General features: G+C 45.9%; 1 protein-coding gene across 2 annotated transcripts in view; it reads right to left on the reverse strand.

Moving 5' to 3' along the window:
• Nucleotides 1–10636: 10636 nt before the first annotated feature.
• The window catches only part of FAF2 (Fas associated factor family member 2), a 56995-nt gene continuing 45718 nt past the window's right edge, over nt 10637–21913 (reverse strand). For both annotated transcript variants that reach the window (XM_046665798.1, XM_046665799.1), the window contains exons 6-11: nt 20769–20854; nt 20578–20669; nt 18996–19173; nt 16918–17089; nt 15913–16056; nt 10637–11473 (exon numbers count right to left, since the gene is read on the reverse strand). In XM_046665798.1, coding sequence (XP_046521754.1) covers nt 11291–11473; nt 15913–16056; nt 16918–17089; nt 18996–19173; nt 20578–20669; nt 20769–20854 — 855 coding nt within the window. In that variant the 3' untranslated portion in view covers nt 10637–11290. The remainder of the gene's footprint in view (nt 11474–15912; nt 16057–16917; nt 17090–18995; nt 19174–20577; nt 20670–20768; nt 20855–21913) is intronic.

Here is a 21913-nt window from a genome sequence, read left to right on the forward strand (position 1 = left end):
CCCAGAGGCAACGAGTTTGGGCAGGAGCACAGCGAAGCTGAAGAGGAGGGCAGAGGCTAGGTCTCAGGGGACCTGATAAACCACAGTGCTGCCTTTGCTCCTCCACATCCTGAGGTATTTATTATCTCTGGGGTTGGAAGAACCAAGGCTCCAAGAGGCCCCAGTCCAGGCCTAGGTAGAAAATGGGAGAATCAGGATAGCTTCGTAGTCTCCACTCCTGCATTCTCCAAGTCAGAGAATCCACTTTCGAAAAGCCCTAACAGAGACCTCCCTTCAGTCTGTTCTCCCCCTCCTCCAGACTCCAGGCTCGCCTTCCCCCCTGCCCCCACCCCCTCCTAGCCACCTACAACTTCCTGGACGCAACAAGAAGTGGAAAGCCTTTGTCCCTATAGGGGTTCTTCAGGAGCTGGCAGCCACAGAAGGAGTTACTCTTTTTTTTTTTTCTTTTTGGTGAGGAAGATTGGCCCTGAGCTGACATCTGTTGCCAATTTTCTTCTTCTTCTTTTTTTTTTTTTTTTTGCTCCCCAAAGCCCTCTAGTAGATAATTGTATCTCCTAGTTGTAGGTCTTTCTAGTTCTTCTATGTGGGACACTGCCACAGCATGGCTTCATGAGCAGTGTGCAGGTCCACCCCCAGGATCCCAGCTGGTGAACCCCAGGCACTGAAGCAGAGCATGCGAACTTAATCACTGGGCCACGGGGCCAGCCCCCTGTTTATTTTTCCTTTTCCATTTTTTTTGGAATGGGAAGACTGGAGTCAGACTGGTTTCAGCTCTGAGTATAAACCTCCTTTGTCATTTCAGAGGAAGATGGCTGACATCAAAAGCACGAGCTTCCATGCCTGCCCGTCCCTCCTCTCCTGTCTTCTCCGGCTTCCCCGTGGGCGGGGATGGAGGCAGGGAAGCACCAGTGTTGCCATCTAGTCCCGCGCTGGTCGGCGCCCGCCTGCCCCGCTCCCGGCTGCCCTCAGCTCCCACCGTGTCCCCAGCAGGCCCTGTCCCACCCCGGCGCGCACCCACCGGCACTTCGCGAGCGCCCACCGCGCTGCCAGGTTCCCTCTCAGGGGTCCTTCTTCTGCTTTCTCGACCGTAAACTGTTACCACCCTCCTCGCGGCCCCCACTGAGGACTGAGGCCAGAGAGGGCGAGTGCCGGCTGCCCCCCGCCTTGCCCTCGCCTCCCACCGCGTCCCTGGCCCGCGCCCCTGCTCCGAGCCCGGCGGCCGCGCCCTCCTCCGGCGAGCAGCCCCAGGCCCCTCGAGGCACACGGGCCGCCTCCTCCTCCGGGCCCCACGCCCGCCGCGGGGCGGCCCCTGCACGTCTCACCCGTGTGACCAGTGCTGCTGGCTGCCGTGTCTGCTTCACCAGACCGAGGGCCATCACCTTTGCCACATTCCCAGACTCTGGCAAAAGGGAAGGATGCCACAGGCGACAGTGAGCCTTTTCTGAGCAGATGACTGAATAAGTGAGCAAAGGAGAGAGCTGCTGGGAGGGGAAGCATGAGGGAAGTGGATGCCGGTCCCAGGGCCCAGGCGACCTTACGCAGGTCCTGCCCTCTCTTTCTTTTCAGTGCGACATTAACTTCTCTGTCCCCTGTCCAATTACTTTTTTTATATACGATGATGACTGCTTTTGTCCCCCTCCCTGGCCTCCGCAGTTCTGACAAGCTGGGACAAGCCGCTGGCCTCGGCTGTCGTTTTGACCTCAGATGAGCTCTCTGGCGGAGAAGTGCATGCTGGGAAAGCCCTCCTACAACAGAGGGCTCCTGCCGGTCAGCTCCCAACACAATGGCAGGTCGCCGGAGGGGCTGGCACCGGAGCCCAGCTCAGCCAGAAATTAGCTACATCTGCTGAGCACGAATGGATTTATTTTAGCAAACGTATAAACATTTTATGTTATTTATTTATTTATTTATTTTTAGCATTTCTTGTATGCAGGTCTGCTGGTGACGAGTTCTCTCAGTTTTTGCTTTTTCTGAAAATGTTTATTGTGCCTTCATTTTTTTTTTTTTATAATTGTGTATTTTTTTTCTTTTTTTTTTTTAAAGATTTTATTTTTTCCCCTTTTTCTCCCCAAAGCCCCCTGGTACATAGTTGTATATTCTTTGTTGTGGGTCCTTTTTTAGTTGTGGCATGTGGGACGCTGCCTCAGCGTGGTCTGATGAGCAGTGCCATGTCCGCACCCAGGATTCGAACCAACGAAACACTGGGCCGCCTGCAGCGGAGCGCGCAAACTTAACCACTCGGCCACGGGGCCAGCCCCTGTGCCTTCATTTTTAAAGGATATTTTCACTGGATGTAGAATGCTAGTTTGACAGGTTTTTTTCTTTTTTCTTTTTTTTTTTTAAAAGATTTTATTTTTTTCCTTTTTCTCCCCAAAGCCTCCCGGCACATAGTTGTATATTCTTCATTGTGGGTCCTTCTAGTTTTGGCATGTGGGACACTGCCTCAGCGTGGTCCGATGAGCAGTGCCATGTCCACGCCCAGGATTCGAACCAACGAAACAGTGGGCCGCCTGCAGCGGAGCGTGCAAACTTAACCACTGGGCCACGGGGCCTGCCCCTATGTTATTTTAACCAGTCTTTCCAGAGGTAAAAAGCTGGAAGCAAATATGCCAAAATATTAATGTTAATCATTTTGGTTGGTGGGAATGTGAATAATGGTATTTTCTTCTTTGCATTTGTCTGCAATTTTTAAATAGAAAAGGTTCTGCCTTGTATGGGGTGCAACCAAGAACAGAAACCCAATCACGCTTGCCAATTATATTTCTCCACCCCAAAGGTGTCCTCTACCTCTGACCACCCCGTGCCCCCAACCCACTCTTTCTGAAACCTGGGCCCTGCCCTTTCTGAGGCCTGGCTCTCAGTTCTGGGACCTACCCCATAGTCTTACAGAACATCCGTTTTTGCCTTAAATTAGTTAGGGTTTCTTGTTTGTTGCTTGCCACTGACAACCTCTGATATAGGCCCCAAGGGCAAGAGCTGTGTGAGAACACCCAGGTGTGTGCAGTTTCTACATGTCTAAATGGGTAACCATGCCAATTATGATTTGCATCTACTCTCCTTGCCAGTACCTGGGTTACAATGAAGCCAGGATTAAAGCAGAGTCTTATGAATGTGGTTCTGGAAGCCCGGAGTCATGTGGTCTAGGCCCTTGCCTTGCTGGCGTCAGAGGAGTTTGAAAACTGACAGCATACCCCTTAAACCACTTGAGAATCAGCTGTCTCCGTCTTGCTTTAGGCAGGAGAGTGCACAGTGTGTGTAGGGGACAATCAGGGGATCTGTGTGGTTCCTCAGTGTGACTGTGCGGGGACAGGAAACAAAGCTGGCAAGTTCTGCCAGGGCCCCAAGTGGAAGCCCTCAATTGTTAGGCTGGGGAGCTGGACTTTCTCCTTGGACGAAGAGGTCACTGAGAGCTTTTGAGTGCCCGCACGTGACCTCTGCGTTCAGAAAGAAATCGGCGGCAGGGAGGAAGGCAGACCTGTGACAAGCGGCTCCCTTTCCGTGCCTGCTCCCGCCGTGGATTCTGGCCTCCCTCTCGCCCGAGCACTCAGTTCGCCCAGAGTGTCTTCTAAGTCTCCTACACTGCCCCCTGCTCCCTAAAGCAGCTATTCCAAATCTCCTGTCTTCTTAGACCTCCGACCCTATCACTTCCTCCCAACCTGACAGAGGACAGATGCCATCGCAGGGGACACCCTCCACTTCGGCTCTCAAACCCACAAATGCACCGACTTCCCCTCTCACCCTTCCTCCTAAGGCCACCCCCTCCCACCACCCAGTGGCATCTCTGTGCATCTTCACCTCTTTCTCTAAAATATCATTGCTTTTAGCATTTAAACATAATCCAGTCTCTCCTACCTTAACCCAAATAAATGACCCTTCCTCCATGCTGGCTCCTCTCTGGCTTGCCCTATTCCCCCATACCTTCACTGACAAGTCTTGTGAGAGCTGCCTATATTCAGTCTTTCCACTTCACTGCCCATTCATTACTTCTGCCTTCTGACATCGCACTCCACTGAAATAGCACCTGTCAAGGTCACCGGTGACTGTCTTTGTTCCTAAATCCAGTTGTCAGAACCTGGGTGTCATTCTCAATCTCTCACTCTCCTTCACTTCCATATCTAATTAGCCTCCAAGTCTTGGTCATTGTGTCTTCTAAATAGTGCTATTAGCTCACTATTAGCATTAGCTTCTCTCCAGCCCCATGCCACTCCTAATCCAAGACTCCATCATGTCACCTTAGTCTTGCCCCCTCACACCAAGTCTCCCCAAGGTGACAGAATCAGCTTTCTAAAACCAAAATCTGATGTGTCACCCTTGCTTAAAGCCCCTCAAGGGCCCTCAGGATAAAGTGTGAATTCCTTAAGCTAGTTTACATAATCTGACCCGCTGACCTGTGGGAACAGAAACAAGGCGACACTTAGTCTGTCAGGTACCAGCGGGGGAACTTCTACACTCAGAAAGGTCTTGTAAGAGGCCAGTGAAAGTGGTAATTAAGAGGTTGCAGGCAAGGGCCAGCCCAGTGGTGGAGTGGTGAAGTTCTGTACACTCTGCTTCAGTGGCCCGGGGTTCACGGGTTCAGATCCTGAGCACAGACCTACACAACACTATTCATCAAGTCATGCTGTGGCGGTGTCCCACATACAAAATAGAGGAAGATGGGCACAGATGTTAGCTCAGGGACACTTCCTCAGCAAAAAAAAAAAAAAAAAAAAAAAAAAGTCACAGCCGACCATAAGAAATGAAGGTATAATTAACAGCAGGTTAAGAAGGATGTGGAGGCTGGTTGTGCAAACTATCTGGGTAGGAAGGCAGACACGGTGATGACTTGTTAGGTAAAACAAGACTTAAGGTTTTGTAAAGGAGAAGACACCAGACATTTTCAGATGGAAGCTAGAGGTCCAAGCAGTTGAAAAGGAGACAGTTACTGTAAAAGTTCTGGCGATGGCATCACGGGTGGGAGAGACTGAGCGTGCACTGCAGATAGGAGTATAAATAACTTTTCTGAACTACAATTTGGAGATAAAACAAACATTTAAAAAAGTAAAAATTTCCATTCCTTTTTGACTCAGTAGCTTCACTCCTAGGGTTCTTTGTTTTCCTGAGAAAATAGCATGGAAGTGCACACTTCGCTACAGGGCTAGTTATCAACCTGCCATCTAGAAAAGCAAAGAGAAGTTTAACAACCTAAATGTCACAAGAAGAGTTTGATGAATTTATAGTACATTCAGTAATTAAAAAATAGAAATGTGTGAAAGAGAAAAAAATAGAAGTGTGTGTGAAATGGAGAGAATACAGTATTTACAATATTATCCCATTTCTGTAGGAAAAACTGATTTTATATGCAAAATCTGGGAGGATACACTTAGAATATTAATGGACATCTCCGGACAGTGCAGTATTATGAATTTTGTTTCTCTGCACTTCCTAAATTTTCCTATCATGCAGGAATTACACTTGGATCTGGAAAACAATTTATAAAATCATACACACACATGCTGAGTCCCTTACATGAAGTTAAGACCAGGCAAAACTTCTGTGGTGAAAGAAGTCAGAACAGTGGTTATCTCTGAGGGCCTAATACTGGGAAGACACCAGAGAACTTTCTGGGGTGATGAGACATTTTGCATCTTAGTCTTGGTGTACCCATACATAAAATTTTATCAAGCTGTGGCTTTAAGATTTGGGTATTTTACTGTGTGTAAATTATATCTCTTTTAAAAGAAAGCACACCCACAAGACAGACGGGCAAGAGGAAGCAGGTGCTATCACAGAACAAACATGAGGTGAAAAAGGGAGGCGATGTTCTGTGACAAGACCTTCAGCTTCTCAGAAGTGGGCTCTAGTAGGAACGGGCCCAGAGGAAGGAGGGTACAGGTGGGCTTGGACTTGAGAAAGGGGACGGCGCTGGGCAGTGCCTACGTGGTGGAAGGGCACGGGGAGTTTCCTAGAGCCGGCAAAGGCGTGGGAACCCACCTCAGGGCTCCTCAGTTCGCCGTGACACACGCTAGGACGCAGCTTAAGGAGCAAGAGAGAAATCAAACGGTTGAGTTTACTTCAGGAATTGTGACAGTGAGTACTGGCTTGTCACGGAGAGGGGCATGAAACCAAGACAATTCTAGTAGGAACTGAGAAGAGTGGGGAGGGACAACAAGGCTTTGAGGGCAGAGCAGGGGCAGTGGAGCTGGAGCGAAAAAGGCCGTGGTCAGAGAGGACTGGTTCTGAGGTCCTGGGGGAAGCAGGTCCACGTGGAGGCCAAGCTCAAAGCTCAGAGCACAGAGCACGGCCGCGGGGGCGCCAGGGCAGGAAACACATGTTACTACGCATCCCAATACGCCGGGCTCCTCAGAGACCAGCTCATCTCAATGGCACCTGCACTTCACGAGGAAGTACCGCCGTGATGTTCACTCGCCCTGGGTGGCTCAGCGAACCGAGCAGTTTCAATCCAGATTTGACCCCAAAGCCTCTCTCAAGCACGCTCAGCGGCCACACAGGTCAGACCAGGATTTTAGGGAATCCACGTATGTAGACGTGAGCCATCTAGGTTGCTGGTGGAGAGGAAGATGTCAGTTGCCAACACCTGGGGAGCGGCCAGTAGCAGTAAGAAAGGATAAAGTAGTCCAGGCAGACAACATGGGCTTCAGCAGCCCTATCCTGGAGGACAGTGCATCAAAGTGGCAGAAGAGAAATACCAACACTGCTTCCTGGTGCCAAGATTGGAGGAAAATGAGCAGCGTCTGCTGAAGGGTTTTGTGAAGTGGTGTCTTCAAGGAAAAACGACGTTTCAGCTTAAGGGGAAGAAACCCGGGGGTTTGGGCATCATTCTGAGCCAGCAAAAGGGGCAGACAGGAGAGGGGAGGGGAAGGGATGTGAAAGGTGGGAGAGGCTCACGACTGTTAGCTGAGCTCACAGGCATGAGGAAGGGGCAGGGGGCTTGTGGCTACGTCAGGCTATAAGGACACAAGGTGTTTCAATGGCAACACTGGAGGCGTGTCAAGAAGCAAGTGTTGGGCACTATCTGCCCATAAGCAAAGCCTCAACTTACCTCTCACCTTTTTGTCTCTTCCCTTTATCCATGTCGAGGGTGAACTGTTAGCAGTGGGCAAACTACCACCTATTTTGAAAATAGTAACAGGAGCTATTATTTGCCCAACACCTACCACGTGCCAGGTGCTCTGCAGCAGCAATTCACTGAATTTTCAATGCTCCAACCGGCCCCACTGCACAGACGACGAAACTGAAGCCGAGAGCTGTCACTGGGCAGACATCAGGGCCACAGCCAGGATTTGAAACCAAGTGTCTCTGGCATCAGACTTTGAACTTTCCTTGCCTGTTAACTGACGGTCAACTTTTTACGTGTAGAATTAGTCAATTTTGAGTGCTTGTCTTTATGGGCTCTGACCCCTTTAAGGTAAATAGACTCTTCCTGCGCTCACTAGACTGAGACGACATTCTGTTTTACACTTAAAATAGACAGAAAAAGAGGAAGGCCTCACATCTTTGGGTGAGCGATAGGGCAGACTCTGAAGGTGACAGGAATCTCTAATTCACAGGAGTGAGTCCTTTGCACAAGGACAGACAGTGGGGAAGAGAAAGGCAAAGAAGTGAGGCTCAATGAAATGCAAATAGGAGCAAATACCCCAGGAGGGGAGTTCCAACAGTCTAGAGCCGGTGACTCTTCTCTAGCCACTTATTTGCAAGGACATGGGTCTGTTCTAGCCCGAGTACAGATGTCCCTTAAGAAACTGACAGTTGTTAACGGCAAGAAAATATTCCTTCAAAAAACACTCGCGTGGAGCAAGGGAGCACACACTTAACGGCGCCTCCGCGTCAGGCGCTTTATCCACATTGATTTGATTCACTCTACAAACCTCTCCTGAGGCCGATGGCGTTACCTTAAGTTGGGGAAACTAAAGTTTGGGGAAGCTGAAAAACGTGAGGTCACAGAGCTGAGGAGTGACGGAGCCCAACCTTGGACCCAGATCTGCCTGGTCGTCCTGCTCCCCTACAGGGTCGGAGCTGCCATTCTTCCCAGGAATGCAGAGGATCTCTTTGACTCCTTGCTTCTCTGTGATGCCTCCTTGCTTCTCTGCAATGCAATACCCTGTTCGCTTGCCCAGTGTTTTCCAACCTTCCCTTCACACACAGAAAAATACCTACCACATCTCTCCTCAACAGAAAGACCCACAACTTGTTAGGAAGTTTTTGTTATAAAACATTTAATGTTAACCTACAATACAATGTAAACTTTTATGAAAAAAATTTAAAGTACACTAGATTTCTTCAGTAAATTACCATGTAACTATTCAGGTGCAGTACAGGTCGGGGCACTGCATCCCTGGTGGATGGTTCCTGTTGCTGCGTTCCTCACCAGTCCTAAAAAACCAGTTGTAAAGCGGAGCTCCTTGTTCAAGCACCAGATAACAGCCCCCGATTCTGCATTCTAGGGGTCATCGCTCTTTCCACAGTCATTTTCTGAAACTCTTTCCTTGGCCTTGGCACCATCAGCAATTTTCATAATGACTGCTTAGTTGAAGATTTTAGGTTCATTTTAGTTTTAGGTTTTTTTTAAGAGATAAATATTCTCCTCTGGCCATCTCTTATCCAAACATCATAGTGGAGGCAAGCAAGGAGAAAGAAATATTTGCTGCAGGAAATTCTGCAGAAGTGGAAGGAAAGATCACAAGGGCCCCACTGAGGCTGAAGAAATACCACTGACTCCAACTCCAAGTGGGTGTCTTTGCTTGGTCACGTCCCATGGTTATTCGGCTGAACCTACAGCTTCAGTCTGGGGAGTGCTGAACAGACCTTGAAACAAGCATTCTCGGTTAGATGATGACTTGTCATTTGGACACAACAGCTGAAATAACCCAGAGGTGATTTGGAAATGAGCAAATACTTGCAATCAATGGCTTCTTAGCGTTTTCTCCCTTGCAGGTCCCACTGAGTTCCCGGAGGTCCTTGGGAGTAACACAGATTGTACTGGCGTTAAGTGACAAAATGTACATCTTTCACAGAGGAGGAAAGGAGATGGCACCTAGGCAGCAGCTCTAGGGCCAGCAAGGAGACAGGAGGGGGTCTGGGTAAAGCACGGCTGTTTCCACATGGACCAGGAAGGAGCATGTACTTTGGGTGAAGCCTCCTGAAACCTAAAGTAAATGGGCAGGCCACCCCAAGAGTTGTACCGAGATAAATACTTTTTCTTAATATTCTGGCATCTGACCTTCACAGAACAAGTTATCAAAAGGCAAGAGGCATAAAGTGCACGTTGTAGAATAAGATGCAGACTGAATTACTAAGGAAAAAAATTTACCACTTCCCAAAGAGGTGTGGGCAAGAGACTCAGCACACTAGCGCAGGGCCTACTACCCTCCTGTGTCCTGCCAGGGAAACAGCTGTGAATTCCAGACACGGAGGGAGGATCTGAGTTAAGTGGAAAAATTCCTCTCTGTGTGGTTGTCAGCAGGAAGCAGACTTCACATACGGTTAAGCGGAGAACATGGGTTAGCCTGGTGTTCACTCCAGATAAATTTTATGACAACAGTCAGTGATTTCCCCACTCATCTGCCCTTGTGATAGCAGGAAACAAAGTGGAAGAATAAGACGCAGCCAGGAGCAGAATTAACTTTTCCTAGAGATGACATTCCAGACACCTGTAGCAAAGCCTTGGGGAAATGCTCAGGCTCCCCAGGTGACATCTGTGAGGCCCCTCCCCCCTCCCTTGGTGTTTACCCCAATCACTGAGGGCTGCAGAGCACAGGAGCCACGCACTGCTACCTAAGAGTGGGCCTTAGGGTTTAGTTAAGCAAGACAGAAAGCCTTTGCAGACCACAAATCTAGCAAGTTAGGCTTTCTCTTGATGGAACCCCGTGGCTTTGCAGCATGCTCAGAGCTACAGTAACTTGGGTAGGCTGCAGTGTTACGACGAGCCTGCACCAGTCTAGCTAGAGAACACTTTCGAATACTTGTTAGCTCATGCTAGCATCTGTTAACACACGGCCTGACCCATGCACCCATTATCATAAACTCAACCACAGACAAGACATCCAGAGGTTCAAGAACCCAGTACTTCAACACAGCAATAGAGAGGAGGATAAAAACTGCCTCCAGCAGGTGCCTACACCAGCAACTGAAATGTGCCTTGCAACAGTTTACACAGGCTGAGGAGTTCTGTCTTGAAGGCTCTGTTCAAGGCCCCTCAGTTCTATCCTGAAACACCACTACCACCACTCTCCCAGAGACAGGCAGGGCTCTCTCACCTGGCTCTGCTGGTTCCACCACAGGCCCTGCTAGTCCTTGGAAAGGCACCACGCTTGGCACTTCAGGGAAGCTCAGGGCTGGGCAGGAACAGCATGCACATGTCAGAAGAGGAATGAAGAGCTGCCATCCTTCTGTTCAGACCCCATCATAAACACCTGGTAGAGATTCCAAGGAAAAGCTGCCGTCGTGTGTGCAGGTGAGCATGCGTGCAGCTCACACTGCATACATGGGTATATCTGTACATACACAGCCTTTGTGGGGCTACAAACCCAGATCTCCTCCCACTGCTCCAAGTGGGATGCAGAGGTGGAAAGAAAGGACAGCAAGAATTGGACCAAAAAGAACGACCTCTCTGGGAACATGAGAGGGACAATGGCAGAAGTAAGCACAAACCAGCCCAGGGCACCTTTATTACACTCTTGTGGGCTAAGGAGCCCAGGGTATGAACTCATGGGTTTAAGAATTGGCTCTTTATCAAATAAAGAAAAAAAATACACCTATGTCAGCCTCATTCCTTTGGTCATTACAAAGTAACAGAAAAAAATTTAAAAGTTATTCGTAAATTGTGGGAAGTTCAAGGTACATCTCTGCTCTGTGCCTTCCCTTCCCTCTCTTCTCCAGAGAGGGGGGAAGCAAGTCCTCAGCAGATGCTGCAGTAGCTGGTTGATGGAGGAGTTTTTTTCACTTTTATTTTCCATAAAAGCAAGAATGAATGAGAACTAGTGGGAATGTCCCCTTCCCCAGTTGGGACAACGGCTGGGTTGGAGGTGAAGAGTCTCCTCTCGTTGGAAGGTGCGTGGTGCAGAGGCAGGAGGAAAGGGTGGGCCTGCCAGCGGGAACGTTCATTGCCGACCTCACGCACTCACACAGGTGGTGACTCTTGCAGGCAGCACGGTTTCTGATCCTTCCTTAGGATGCAGCAGTCTTTTAAAAAAAATATTGTATAATAATAATAATAATATGAATTTCTCTTGTTTTTTTGTTTTTTCCATTTCTTTTAGGGATTGGGGTGGGAGGGGAGAGGAAGAAAAAAGTGTCACTCGTCTGTTAGGTCCTGAACAAAGAGAACTTCTGTGTGGCTGAGTCCGGCTTCCTGCAGCGTGGGGGGGTTGGGCCACTCCTCTGAAGGGACGCAGGGCAGCACCCGCCGGGGAAAGTTGGCTTCAATCTGAAACTTCTCAGGGCTTTCTTTCAAGGAGAATAAGAAGTCGTGGATTACCTGCGGAGGTCACAGAGAAAAAGAAGGGAGTGAGAAAAAGACAAAGACAGACAGACAGACAGACAGACACACACACACACACACAACCACCCCCCATGAAATCAAATATCCCCCAGCTCTCCTCAGGATGACTCTGAGATATGAAGTAATCACATTACATTGGAATTCATTTCGAAGTCCTTCCGTTTCACTGAGCAAATATGTAGGGCAGCTCCTTTAAGAGACTTATGACACAGCCCAATGCTAGTCCTACTCTGAATTGATTCATCTGTTTCTTCTTTGACAATCTGTCTGATATAAAGCTAAAAAATTTTTACTTGGAAATAATCACAGAGTTACAGAAAAGTTGGAAGTATAGGACACAGAATTTTTTTCCTTGAATCCATCGAGAGCGAGCTGCCAACCTGAGGTCCCATCACCCTAGAATCCTTGTGCATGTCTTAGGAATAGGACAATCTCCTACATAACCATGACACAGCCCTCAGAATCAGAACATTTGACTGACACATTATTACTGTGATATGATAATATGTATTCAATTATTCTTCGGGCTCCATTCAGGTTTTGCCAGTTGCCTTTTATAGCACAAAGATCCGGTTTAGAACTGTGTGTTGCATGTAGTTGACACATCTCCTAAGTCTCCTCCTTTAGTCTCAAAGAAATCCTCAGTCTTCCCTTGACTCTCCTGACCTTGACTCTTCTAAAGATTGCTCTTCAGTTATTATATAGCCTGTCTCTTGATTTGTTTGTCTGACGTTCACTCCAGATTAGATTCCAGGTACACGTCTCTGGCAGGAGCGCTACAGAAATGCTGCTGCATTCTACTCAATGCATCCTATTCAGGTGGAGCACAATTTCCATTTGTTCAATTACCTACAATATTCACTTTGATCACTTCATTAAGGTGGTGACTGCCAGACCTCTCCACTGTAAGTTATTCTTTTTCTCTTTGTAATTAAGGAGTATTTTGTGCAGAGGGACTTTAAAACTATGGAGACATTATGTTCCTTGAAATTTTAATTTACTTCTTTATATTAATATAGCATCACGATTTCCTATTTTATTCAATAGGTTATAATGTTACAATCATTAATGTTCAAATTGTTCCAGCTGGAGTCAGAAGGAGCCCATTCAAGCTGGCTTCTGTGTCTTTCTGACATATCTTCATCACTCTCTGAATAAATTCCTTGCTTTCTCACAGAAGGTGTTCCAGGCTGACTTGTGTTTTCCCTGCCCCAGCCCTGGAATCAGCCATTTCCCCAAAGAGCCCTGGTTCTTCTTAACAGACAATGGTATTTAAAAATGATCATCTAGATACTAGGTATGTTCATGGTTATTGGGACGTTGCTGCTCCCAAGCATTCCCTGTGGAGAAAACTAGACACTATGTGTACACACGTATACACACCAACATCTATGTTTCTGTACATATATACGTATGTTAAAAACCATGAGTTCATTCCTCCCTCCTCCTCTGGTTCTGGATTTAACACCCTACCTCACCCCCAGCCACTTGGGCTCTGACTTCTCTGCACTGGGCAAGCCCGCACAAGTGGACACCCTCCGTAACTTGATCAAGACCTGACACCCTCTATGTGGGCCTTTCCTCTGTGGGAATGCCCTCACCTCGCTCTGGCTCTGACAAGGTACAGGTAAACTCTTAGGAAAAAGTAAGGCAACATCAGAAAAACTTACATTCCTAAAACTTAAAATGTGAGATACCTGTGGAACAGGCCACCTTTATTTTTCCCTGTCTCATAAAGCCACACATTAAGAACAGGCACACTGGATCTGCTCGACGGCCCTCTCCATGTGGCATTCTATTTCTAACGAACAGTCCAAGGGATGTGTTGTGAAGGGCACAACTAATCTCTTTCAGGTCAACCCCAAAGATTACAAAACACCATTCAAGTTACCCCTCCTTTTTTGAGGCAATCTACTTTTTTTTGTTCCATCTCTCATAAATTTATCTTGTGTGTGTGGAGCAGTCCTTTCCTCATTTGTGTTAAGCTTACCTCTTTAGAGCTGTTAAGGGCCTACAACTCCAGAATTTAAGAAGTCAATCTATGCTATTCTTATCTAATCCATTCAGGATTTTATAAAGTTCTCATATTTTATATCAAATTCAATCATTTTCAGTTCCCGTCTCTCTTTTTCCATTAATATTCACCCTCCTTTCTTTTCTTGAGATGCATCAATTAGATTTACACCAAGTATTCCTGGTAGGAACCCTACATGGGTTTTATATAAGGGTGAAATAACATTTTGATTACTTTTCAATCCTTGCTTGAAAATACTCAACTTTGGTACAAAACTGGCATTTTTTATTTACCACTGACAATGGGCTAATCATCATCTCCAGAGGTCCCGCCTTTTGGTTCATAATAGACAGGAAAATGAGTTCTGGGGTGAATATAATTTGGATTCTAATAGGGATTCATTTAAGAGAAAGTCAGCTGCCACTCTTCTGCCCACTCGGGGGACCTGGAGATTTTTCTACAGTTTACCCTTTTTATTTTAGCATTTTACCACTATCAAGAGCTGAGCAGCATGTGCAAATCTGAATATTTCGCTGACCATTCACTCTTTGAGATTACATATGAAGGGCAGAGCTCACAGAAGATGACACAAAGTGTGCAAGACCACTAAACGACTACAAATCATTATTCAGTTATATGTTATTAACTCTGAATTTTAAATTCAAGGCCAGCGCTGCCAATACACTTCTCTTCCTTTACACTTCTTTTCCCATCTCTGAGCCTCCTCTCCATTTATAACCAAGAACTTCTCTCAGTCTGAGGTTGGTTTGTTTGTTTATTACGTAACTTTTAGGATTAAATAGTTAACAAATGGATTGGTTCCTCTTTGGCCACAAGCCTATTCTGTTCCACAATGCTAATACATTTTCCTCCAAAACTCAAGAGAGCAAACTTTGGTTAGGTTTTTCACACACAGAAGGAGAGTTTGGGGAGCAGAAGCTCTATAAAGCTTAGGTGTACTACAACAAAACCGTAAGTGAACAAGGTTGCAAGCTCAAATCTATGTAAACCAGTAAACGGGAAACACACCAGAGGAAGGGAATGGACATTTAGTAACCACCTACTAACATGGTAGGACCCGTGTGAAGCTCATTCGTGTTCCCCCAATTTTCCAAAGTCAGAGATGTGAGCACCTTCCCCCAATATAAATGCATGCATAAATGAGAGAGAAACAAACAAAATATGGAAGTGATTTGCTTCTCTCTCATCAGGATGCCTCACAACTTTTTACTCGGTATTAGCTCTTCGAGTCTCTCATTCCCTACTGGCCAGTGAGTTCCGGGAATTCCAGAAACACATCTCACTCATCTGTATAACCCCTAGAGTACCTAACACAGTGGCTGACAGATCTTCGGTTTAGTTCTCAGAGGGCTGATTATATTTCCATCTAACAGATGGGATATCCGAGGCCCTGTAAAAGATTCTGGAACTTGTCCAGTGTTCTCTGGTTCAACAAGAAGTAGTGAACGCGCCACCCTCATCTGTGCTAGCCTCAACTGATTACAGTGCATCCTCATTTCTATTATGCAGTTTACTCCCAACTATTTCAAGTGATCAGGGAGACGGCAGAATCTGCTATAGCTGTAAATTTGGAAAGTCAACATACCAACTCTTAATATAAACAGAAAGTTCCTTTTGGTTATAAATACCAAAAATAATACTTAGCATCTGAATGCTTACCACGAGCCAGGCCCAACATTGAGTACTATACATATGAACTTAATCCTAACAACCATCCTTTTAGAGACTGTCTATTATTACACCTAATTTACAGATGAAGAAATTGAGTCAATTAAGTAATAAACTGACCAAAAAACACATCTATTAATCCAAGAAGAAGGAGAATTTGATCCTGACTTTGTGAGACTCTCAGAGTCTTTGCTTTGGACTACTTCCTTATGGAATGACAAACACTATTCACTTGCAGACACCAAATATACAAGGTAGCCCCACAAACTGGGGCTTCTTATGGGCTAAATGAGTAGAAAACGAGAGTGACAACTGTCTGCAAACCACACCTGCACTAATATTCAGATGTGTAATTCCGGTGCTTCTAGTCAGCGGAGATGGCACTTTCTGTACAGAACAAGGGGTTCTGGGGGGATTTAGAAGCCATTGAGAGCCAAGTAGCATGGAAGAGCCTCCCACCTCCAATACCTCAAGTCTCAGCAGAGCTCAAACATGATGAAAGAAACCTTAGGAAGTGCTTTGAGCTGGCAGCTGAAACCGAAGGAAGCTCCCAGTTCACTGCACTCCTCTCTCTCTCTCTCTGGCCCTCCCCGCTCTGCCCCTGTTCATCAGAGGAGCAGATCCTCCACCAACACTCTCAAGAGTCCTCAACAGCTTCCAAATCTAGAGCCCAGGATCTGCATGTGCATCACACAACTTAAGCAGTCCTTACTGTTAGAGACTGTGAAAAGTGGAAGCGTCTCTCTACTCGAGAATCATTGGGTAATTTGAAAATGATCTTGACACTTTCAGGGTCATCAGGGGAAGGCTCCGGGGGCAGGCACTCCAACTTCCTTTCCTTTTCCTCCTGCAAATTCTGTAGACACACAAACCAAAGGTGAGGCTATGGCTCCAAGAGGGAAACAGGACACAAGAAACACCACCACCATGTAGGTTCACTGAGCAGTCAGAAGAAAAATTAATGACATTAGCATAAAGAAAACTGCTTGGGAAGAGTCAGAAACACCCTAATTCAAAGTACTATTGCATCACATGTATTATTTATTGACTATGTTAAGATATTTAACTGTCTGGAAAAAAGGGAATGACTAAAAGACAGTGGCTATAATCAACTGGTAATAAACAAAGAAACAAGATCATGAATGAAATGCCAAATTAGCTAACACTGAAACCAAGAATGAATACTTAAAAACTGCTGTGGGGGCCGGCCCCGTAGCTGAGCGGTTAAGTCCGTGCACTCTGCTTTGGCAGCCCAGGGTTTCACCGGTTCAGATCCTGGGTGTGGACATGGCACTGCTCATCAAGCCATGGTGAGACAGCATCCCACATGCCACAACTAGAAGGACCCACAACTAAAAAATATACAACTATGTACTGAGGGGATTTGGGGAGAAAAAGCAGAAAAAAAAGATTGGCAACAGTTGTTAGCTCAGGTGCCAATCTTTTAAAAAAAAAACTGCGAATTAACAGCATTTTCAACTGCTTATTATCAATTTATATTCACTTTTCATGGAACAGAGCTGTTTCGCCTTTTACTCACTATTGTACTTGTTTTAATAAACTTTTAATTTTAAAACACTTTCTGTGAAAATGTAGTAAATATAAAAATGGCAAGAAGAATTTAAATCGGCCATAATCCCATCATGTTCCAGTTGCTTCCTTTCACACTTAAGAAGAGCTCAGCTTGGGGGTCCGGGAGTAAAGCCAGGCTCCGCACCCGCCGCCGCCTCTCTTCTGCCAGCTTCTGCTGCTGCACCTCCTCCTCCTTCCGCCGCTTCCGCTCCCGCTCCTCCCGTTTCTTTCTTTCTTTCTCCTGGTCGGCCCTGAGAGAGGCCAGGTAGGCCTCATCCTGCTGTTGTCTCAGCACCTGGGTCTGGTTTCGTTCTTCCCTGCAGACAGATCAAAATCATAAGAGGAAAAGAACAATCTTACAAAGCTCTGTGTTTTCTTAGACTGAAATTTTTCGGGGGGTAAGAAGTTGACGATCTTGGCAGGTGACTATTTCACACTACCCTAAAGGATCCAAGGCAGAGCATCGCAGGATCTGAATGAGCTGTCTCTTTTCCTGTTTAATTTGGCAGAAAAAGAAATGGCAAGTTTTTCCTTCCCCTTTTCACTTGTCAAAGAAAACTTTTTCCCCCAATTATAACAAAAGCAACATAGTACTATTGTTATAAAATGATCATCAAGATCTTATTTTACAGGTAGGTAAATATCTTTTTGGGTTACTGTATTTTTGTATATGTTGCTTTCATAAAACCAAAACCCCACAAACATACATCTTAGAAGAGTTGAAAAATGCAGAAACATCTTATTCAGAGTTCCACTAACCAAAGAGAAAACACTGTAACGTTTAGGTGTACTTCTTATTTTCTCTCCCAAAAACTGTGTATGTATATAGGAGCGAGTGTGTGTGTGTGTCTATAACATTAAAAGAAAATATACCAGGGCCAGCCCTGTGGCCGAGTGGTTAGTTAAGTTCGCGCGCTCCGCTTTGGTGGCCCAGGGTTTCGCCGGTTCGGATCCTGGGTGCAGACCTAGCACCACTCATCAGGCCACGCTGAGGCGGCACGTCACACGCCACAACTAGAAGGACTCACAACTAAAATATACAACTACATACTGGGGGTCTTTGGGAAGAAGGAAAAAAAAAAAAAAAATCTTAAAAAAAAAAAAAGAAAGAAAAAGAAAATATACCAGAATGTTAAAAAGTGTTTAAAAGTGGTGGGAGGAATACATACGGCTTTAAATTGTTTGCTGTGCTCTTTTGTGTTTTCCAAATCTTCTACAATTAATGTACATTACTTATGTAGTAGTGTTGCTAGTGCCATGAAGTTGATGCCAACTTCTAGTGACCCTGTGTACAACAGAGCAGAACCCTGCCCGGTCTTTTTGTGCTATCTTCTCACCTTCCAGTGCTGTATCAGACAATTCTCTGCGACTATTCAAGTGTTTTCATGGCCCATTTTTTTTTTTTTGAGAAAGATTAGCCCTGAGCTAACATCTGCTGCCAATCCTCCTCTTTTTGCTGAGGAAGACTGGCCCTGAGCTAACATCCATGCCCACCTTCCTCTACTTTATATGGGGGACGGCTACCACAGCATGGCTTGCCAAGCAGTGCCATGTCCGCACCCAGGATCTGAACCGGCAAACCCCAGGCTGCCAAAGCGGACCGTGGGAACTTAACAGCTGCACCACCGGGCTGGCCCCCTGATGGGCAATTTTTTTGGAAGTGGGTAGCCAGGTCCATATTCCTAGTCTATTGTAGTCTGGAAGCTCTGCTGAAACCTGTCCACTGTGGGTGACCCTGCTGGTATTTGAAATACCAGTGGCATAGGTTTCAGCACCACAGCAACGTGCAGCCGTGGCAGTGTAACAAACGACAGATGGGTGACGTGGTGCCCTGACCCGGCAATGGACCTGGGCTGCAAGGGTGAGAGCGCCAAGTCTTAACCACTAGACCACCAGGGCTGGCTTATGTAACGGGGAGAAGCGTTATAATCATTCCTCAGTTTTTAAATTTAAGTTATTTATATCATATTCAGCTATTCTAAATGACACGGTACACATTCTTGAGCATAGAAGCCTGTTTTTATTTTGAATCACATCTCTAAGAACAGATGATCTGATGAAGAGTTTTTTAGGTCAAAGTACCTAAATATTTTAACACTAAAGGGACAAGGCTTTCAAAGCTCCCTAAGACAGAGAAGAAGTCAGGATTTTTGGAGGCCTGGGTCAGCCACCCAAACCTACAGCTGGTCTCTCTCTCAGTTTCACTGAGGGACTTCCCTGCACCTTTCTAGGCGTTCTGACACCAGGTAAGTCTGGTTTGCGTCCATGATGAATGTCAGCTGGTTAATGAGGTCATCAGGTTGAATGAGGCCTTCTAGCCGTCCCACCACAGTCATCCTCCGATCCTTCAGCATAATCATGGCCAGGAATGGATAGGTGTTCTCTCGTAAGGCCTGCGAGACTGACAAAGAAGACCCAACAAATCAAGGGTATGACTTAGGGATGAAAGAAATCAACTCTTAGACTTTCCACCTCGAGCAAGAGAGAACTGCTTTAGTCTCAGTTGGGAAAGAAGGGAGGTGTCATTTATTCTCTGCTGACTTTTTCTTCCCCTAGTTTCCTAATCTTTTTGTTGTCATTGTTATGTATTTCTGTCCGTACTCCCAAGGTAATTTGATTTGAGTAGGACAGGCTTTTCTGGTGGGGGTGTGGTTGACATGAAGATGCTGGGGAAGGCTGTGGAGTGCAAGGACAATGTCTATTTGATGGTAGGAAAAGGATCTGTAAAGACTGGCTACTGTTTAGAATAATTTTTCCCTGTGTCAGGGGTCAGGCCTAAAGTGGACAAGGCTGCAAGTCTCAGCATTATGCTACTGGTAATGATCTCCACATCATCTTCTTCTGCCTTTTCTTCCTCTTGTCCAATCCCTTCCTCATCCATTTTCCTATGTCTTTTTTTTTCACCTGCAAAAAGGCTAGCTTTTCTGTTCCAGAAGTTTAGAAAGTTGATCTTCCAAACAACCAAGATTTTACCATAATGGAGTTTTACCTATGTTTTCCTTATGGTTTGAAAGAACAGATTTTTATAAGTTCTTTAGTTCCTTCTATCCACCCCCCACAAAGCATATTAGAATGGCATAACACATGCTGCAGGAACTTATCAGGCATTAAAAAACCAATTAGGAGTAAAGATTCAGATTCCAGGATGCAGGCAAAAACATCTGCACGTCTTTGCTCTCAGGATCCAGCACAGGGTCTGGTATGCTAGTGTACACTCAGAAGTTGCTGAACAGAGGTAGCTGCAAAGTAAGGACATTTGCCTTCGCTGGATACCTTACTATCTTATACTGACTCCTAAAAACAGTTACCTCCAGTCAAGTGTTATTGTCAGCAAAGATCTAAACTTTCTGACTCCCCATCAGCACTCAAGGTACTCAAGAACAACTAACTGACTGTGCAAGGAGCCCTGTGAAAACTGCTGATAATGAGAATGAACTCTTGAGTGAAAAGCTCATGAAAGGCAAGATGCTGGCCAGGTCTGGGTGTTTTTAAAAAGAAAACAGGCTCCGGCAATGGTTACCTGTAAAAAATGAGCTAGAATGAGCTGAGAGACACGAGCTTACTCCAAAACTTGCTAACTTAACTGTGTGATCTTAAACTCTGTCAGCCTGTTTCCTAAACCATAAAGTAGAGGTAATATAATCCCCAGCTCTGAGGACTGCTGAGAGGATTAAATGAGCTAATGTATAAACAGCAATTAGCACTGTGTCTATCACAGAATCATCAAGCAATAAATGGCGTGTCTGTCCAGGTTATTCCAAAGATAGCCCAACAATCTCAACTAGGCAAAAGAAACACAACTTACCCCTGTATCCCTCAGGTTTGTTTGTGGAGCATGCCCAGAAGAGCATCCTAGTGTTTATTAGTGAAATAACTTCAGGTGCACAGAGTGTGTTGCTGTGGAGAGGGATGAAAAAGACATGAGAAGAACTTGCTTACTACAAACTATCAGCAGATAAGGTCAGAAAAGAGAAAGAAAACGATCAATACACTTACCGACAGAACTCATCAGAGTCCTGGTGATCATCTCCATGAAGATAAACCAAAAGAAAGCGAAGCTCTCGCTTGGCATCGTTAAGTGCCTGTGGGAAACAGAAAATCATTAATTATGATGATGACTGTGCCTTGAGCTTTCAATTAGGCTAAGGGTCCTAATGGATACAGCTACATATTGAGGGAACAAAAGGAGAAATGAGGAAAAAAGGTGAGTAAGAAATCAGATCCCTAGTCTCCTACCTTTACACCCCTTGCATTTGTCTCCCTATAGAAATCCATGCTAACAAGCTTTAATGAAAAGGTTTTAGTGTTGTTAGGATCTAAGTTGTATCAGGCACATGAGAATAGACAGGCTGATGAATAATAGTCCCCAACAAATCACAGAAAAGTCAGTTGTTCCCACAGCCTAAAGGAAGATGAAACATGAGAATCTGACCATGTGAAAAGGGAGGTGAGAATTTTACCACTTTACAGCTATGATATCCCTGTAAATAAAAAAACACTGTGAAGATGAGCCTGATGCCAGACCACACACCCAGGAGGGATGAAGGACTGTGGGACCCAAAGGCATTCTAAAGAGCATAGGGTGTAAAGATCTTCAAAGACAAGGCTGGTGTCCAAGGTTCCTGTGTGCGCTTTTGCATTTGCCTAATCCTGAGTACATGACAGTTCAATTAAGATTTCCTGAAGGACCAATGGTCTACCCTTAGGATCATAGCAGAGGGGGTGCATGAGAGGTGCCCATTTCATTCACATCTGTATCTTGAGCACTGAGGACAGTGCCCCATATCTAGCAGGTGCTTGCTGAGTGGGGTGGGAGCAGCTGGTAAGAAGACCGACTACGAGAAAAAGCAGATGTGTGGGAGAATCCAAGCAGGAAGGAAGAGTAAGCATTGTTCTCTTTCTCCAGATAGATTCAGGAATCCTGGAGGCTGAAGAATTATCCTCCAACCTATGCCCTCAGTGTTAGTTCTAATTATTCTCTGGCAAACTAGGGATACGCCCAACACCCACAGAAGTCTTAATCTTTGCCCCCTGAGAGGTAATAGTCAAAAGTCTGTGGGGCTTAGGTTGAATGAGATGTGCTGCTTTGAGTCTAGGGTCTATGCCCTTATTCAATGCTGTGAAGGACCACAGAAGACTAA

The sequence above is a fragment of the Equus quagga genome, chromosome 7 (assembly GCF_021613505.1).
Source record: "Equus quagga isolate Etosha38 chromosome 7, UCLA_HA_Equagga_1.0, whole genome shotgun sequence".
In the NCBI taxonomy this organism is placed as follows: Eukaryota; Metazoa; Chordata; class Mammalia; order Perissodactyla; family Equidae; genus Equus; species Equus quagga.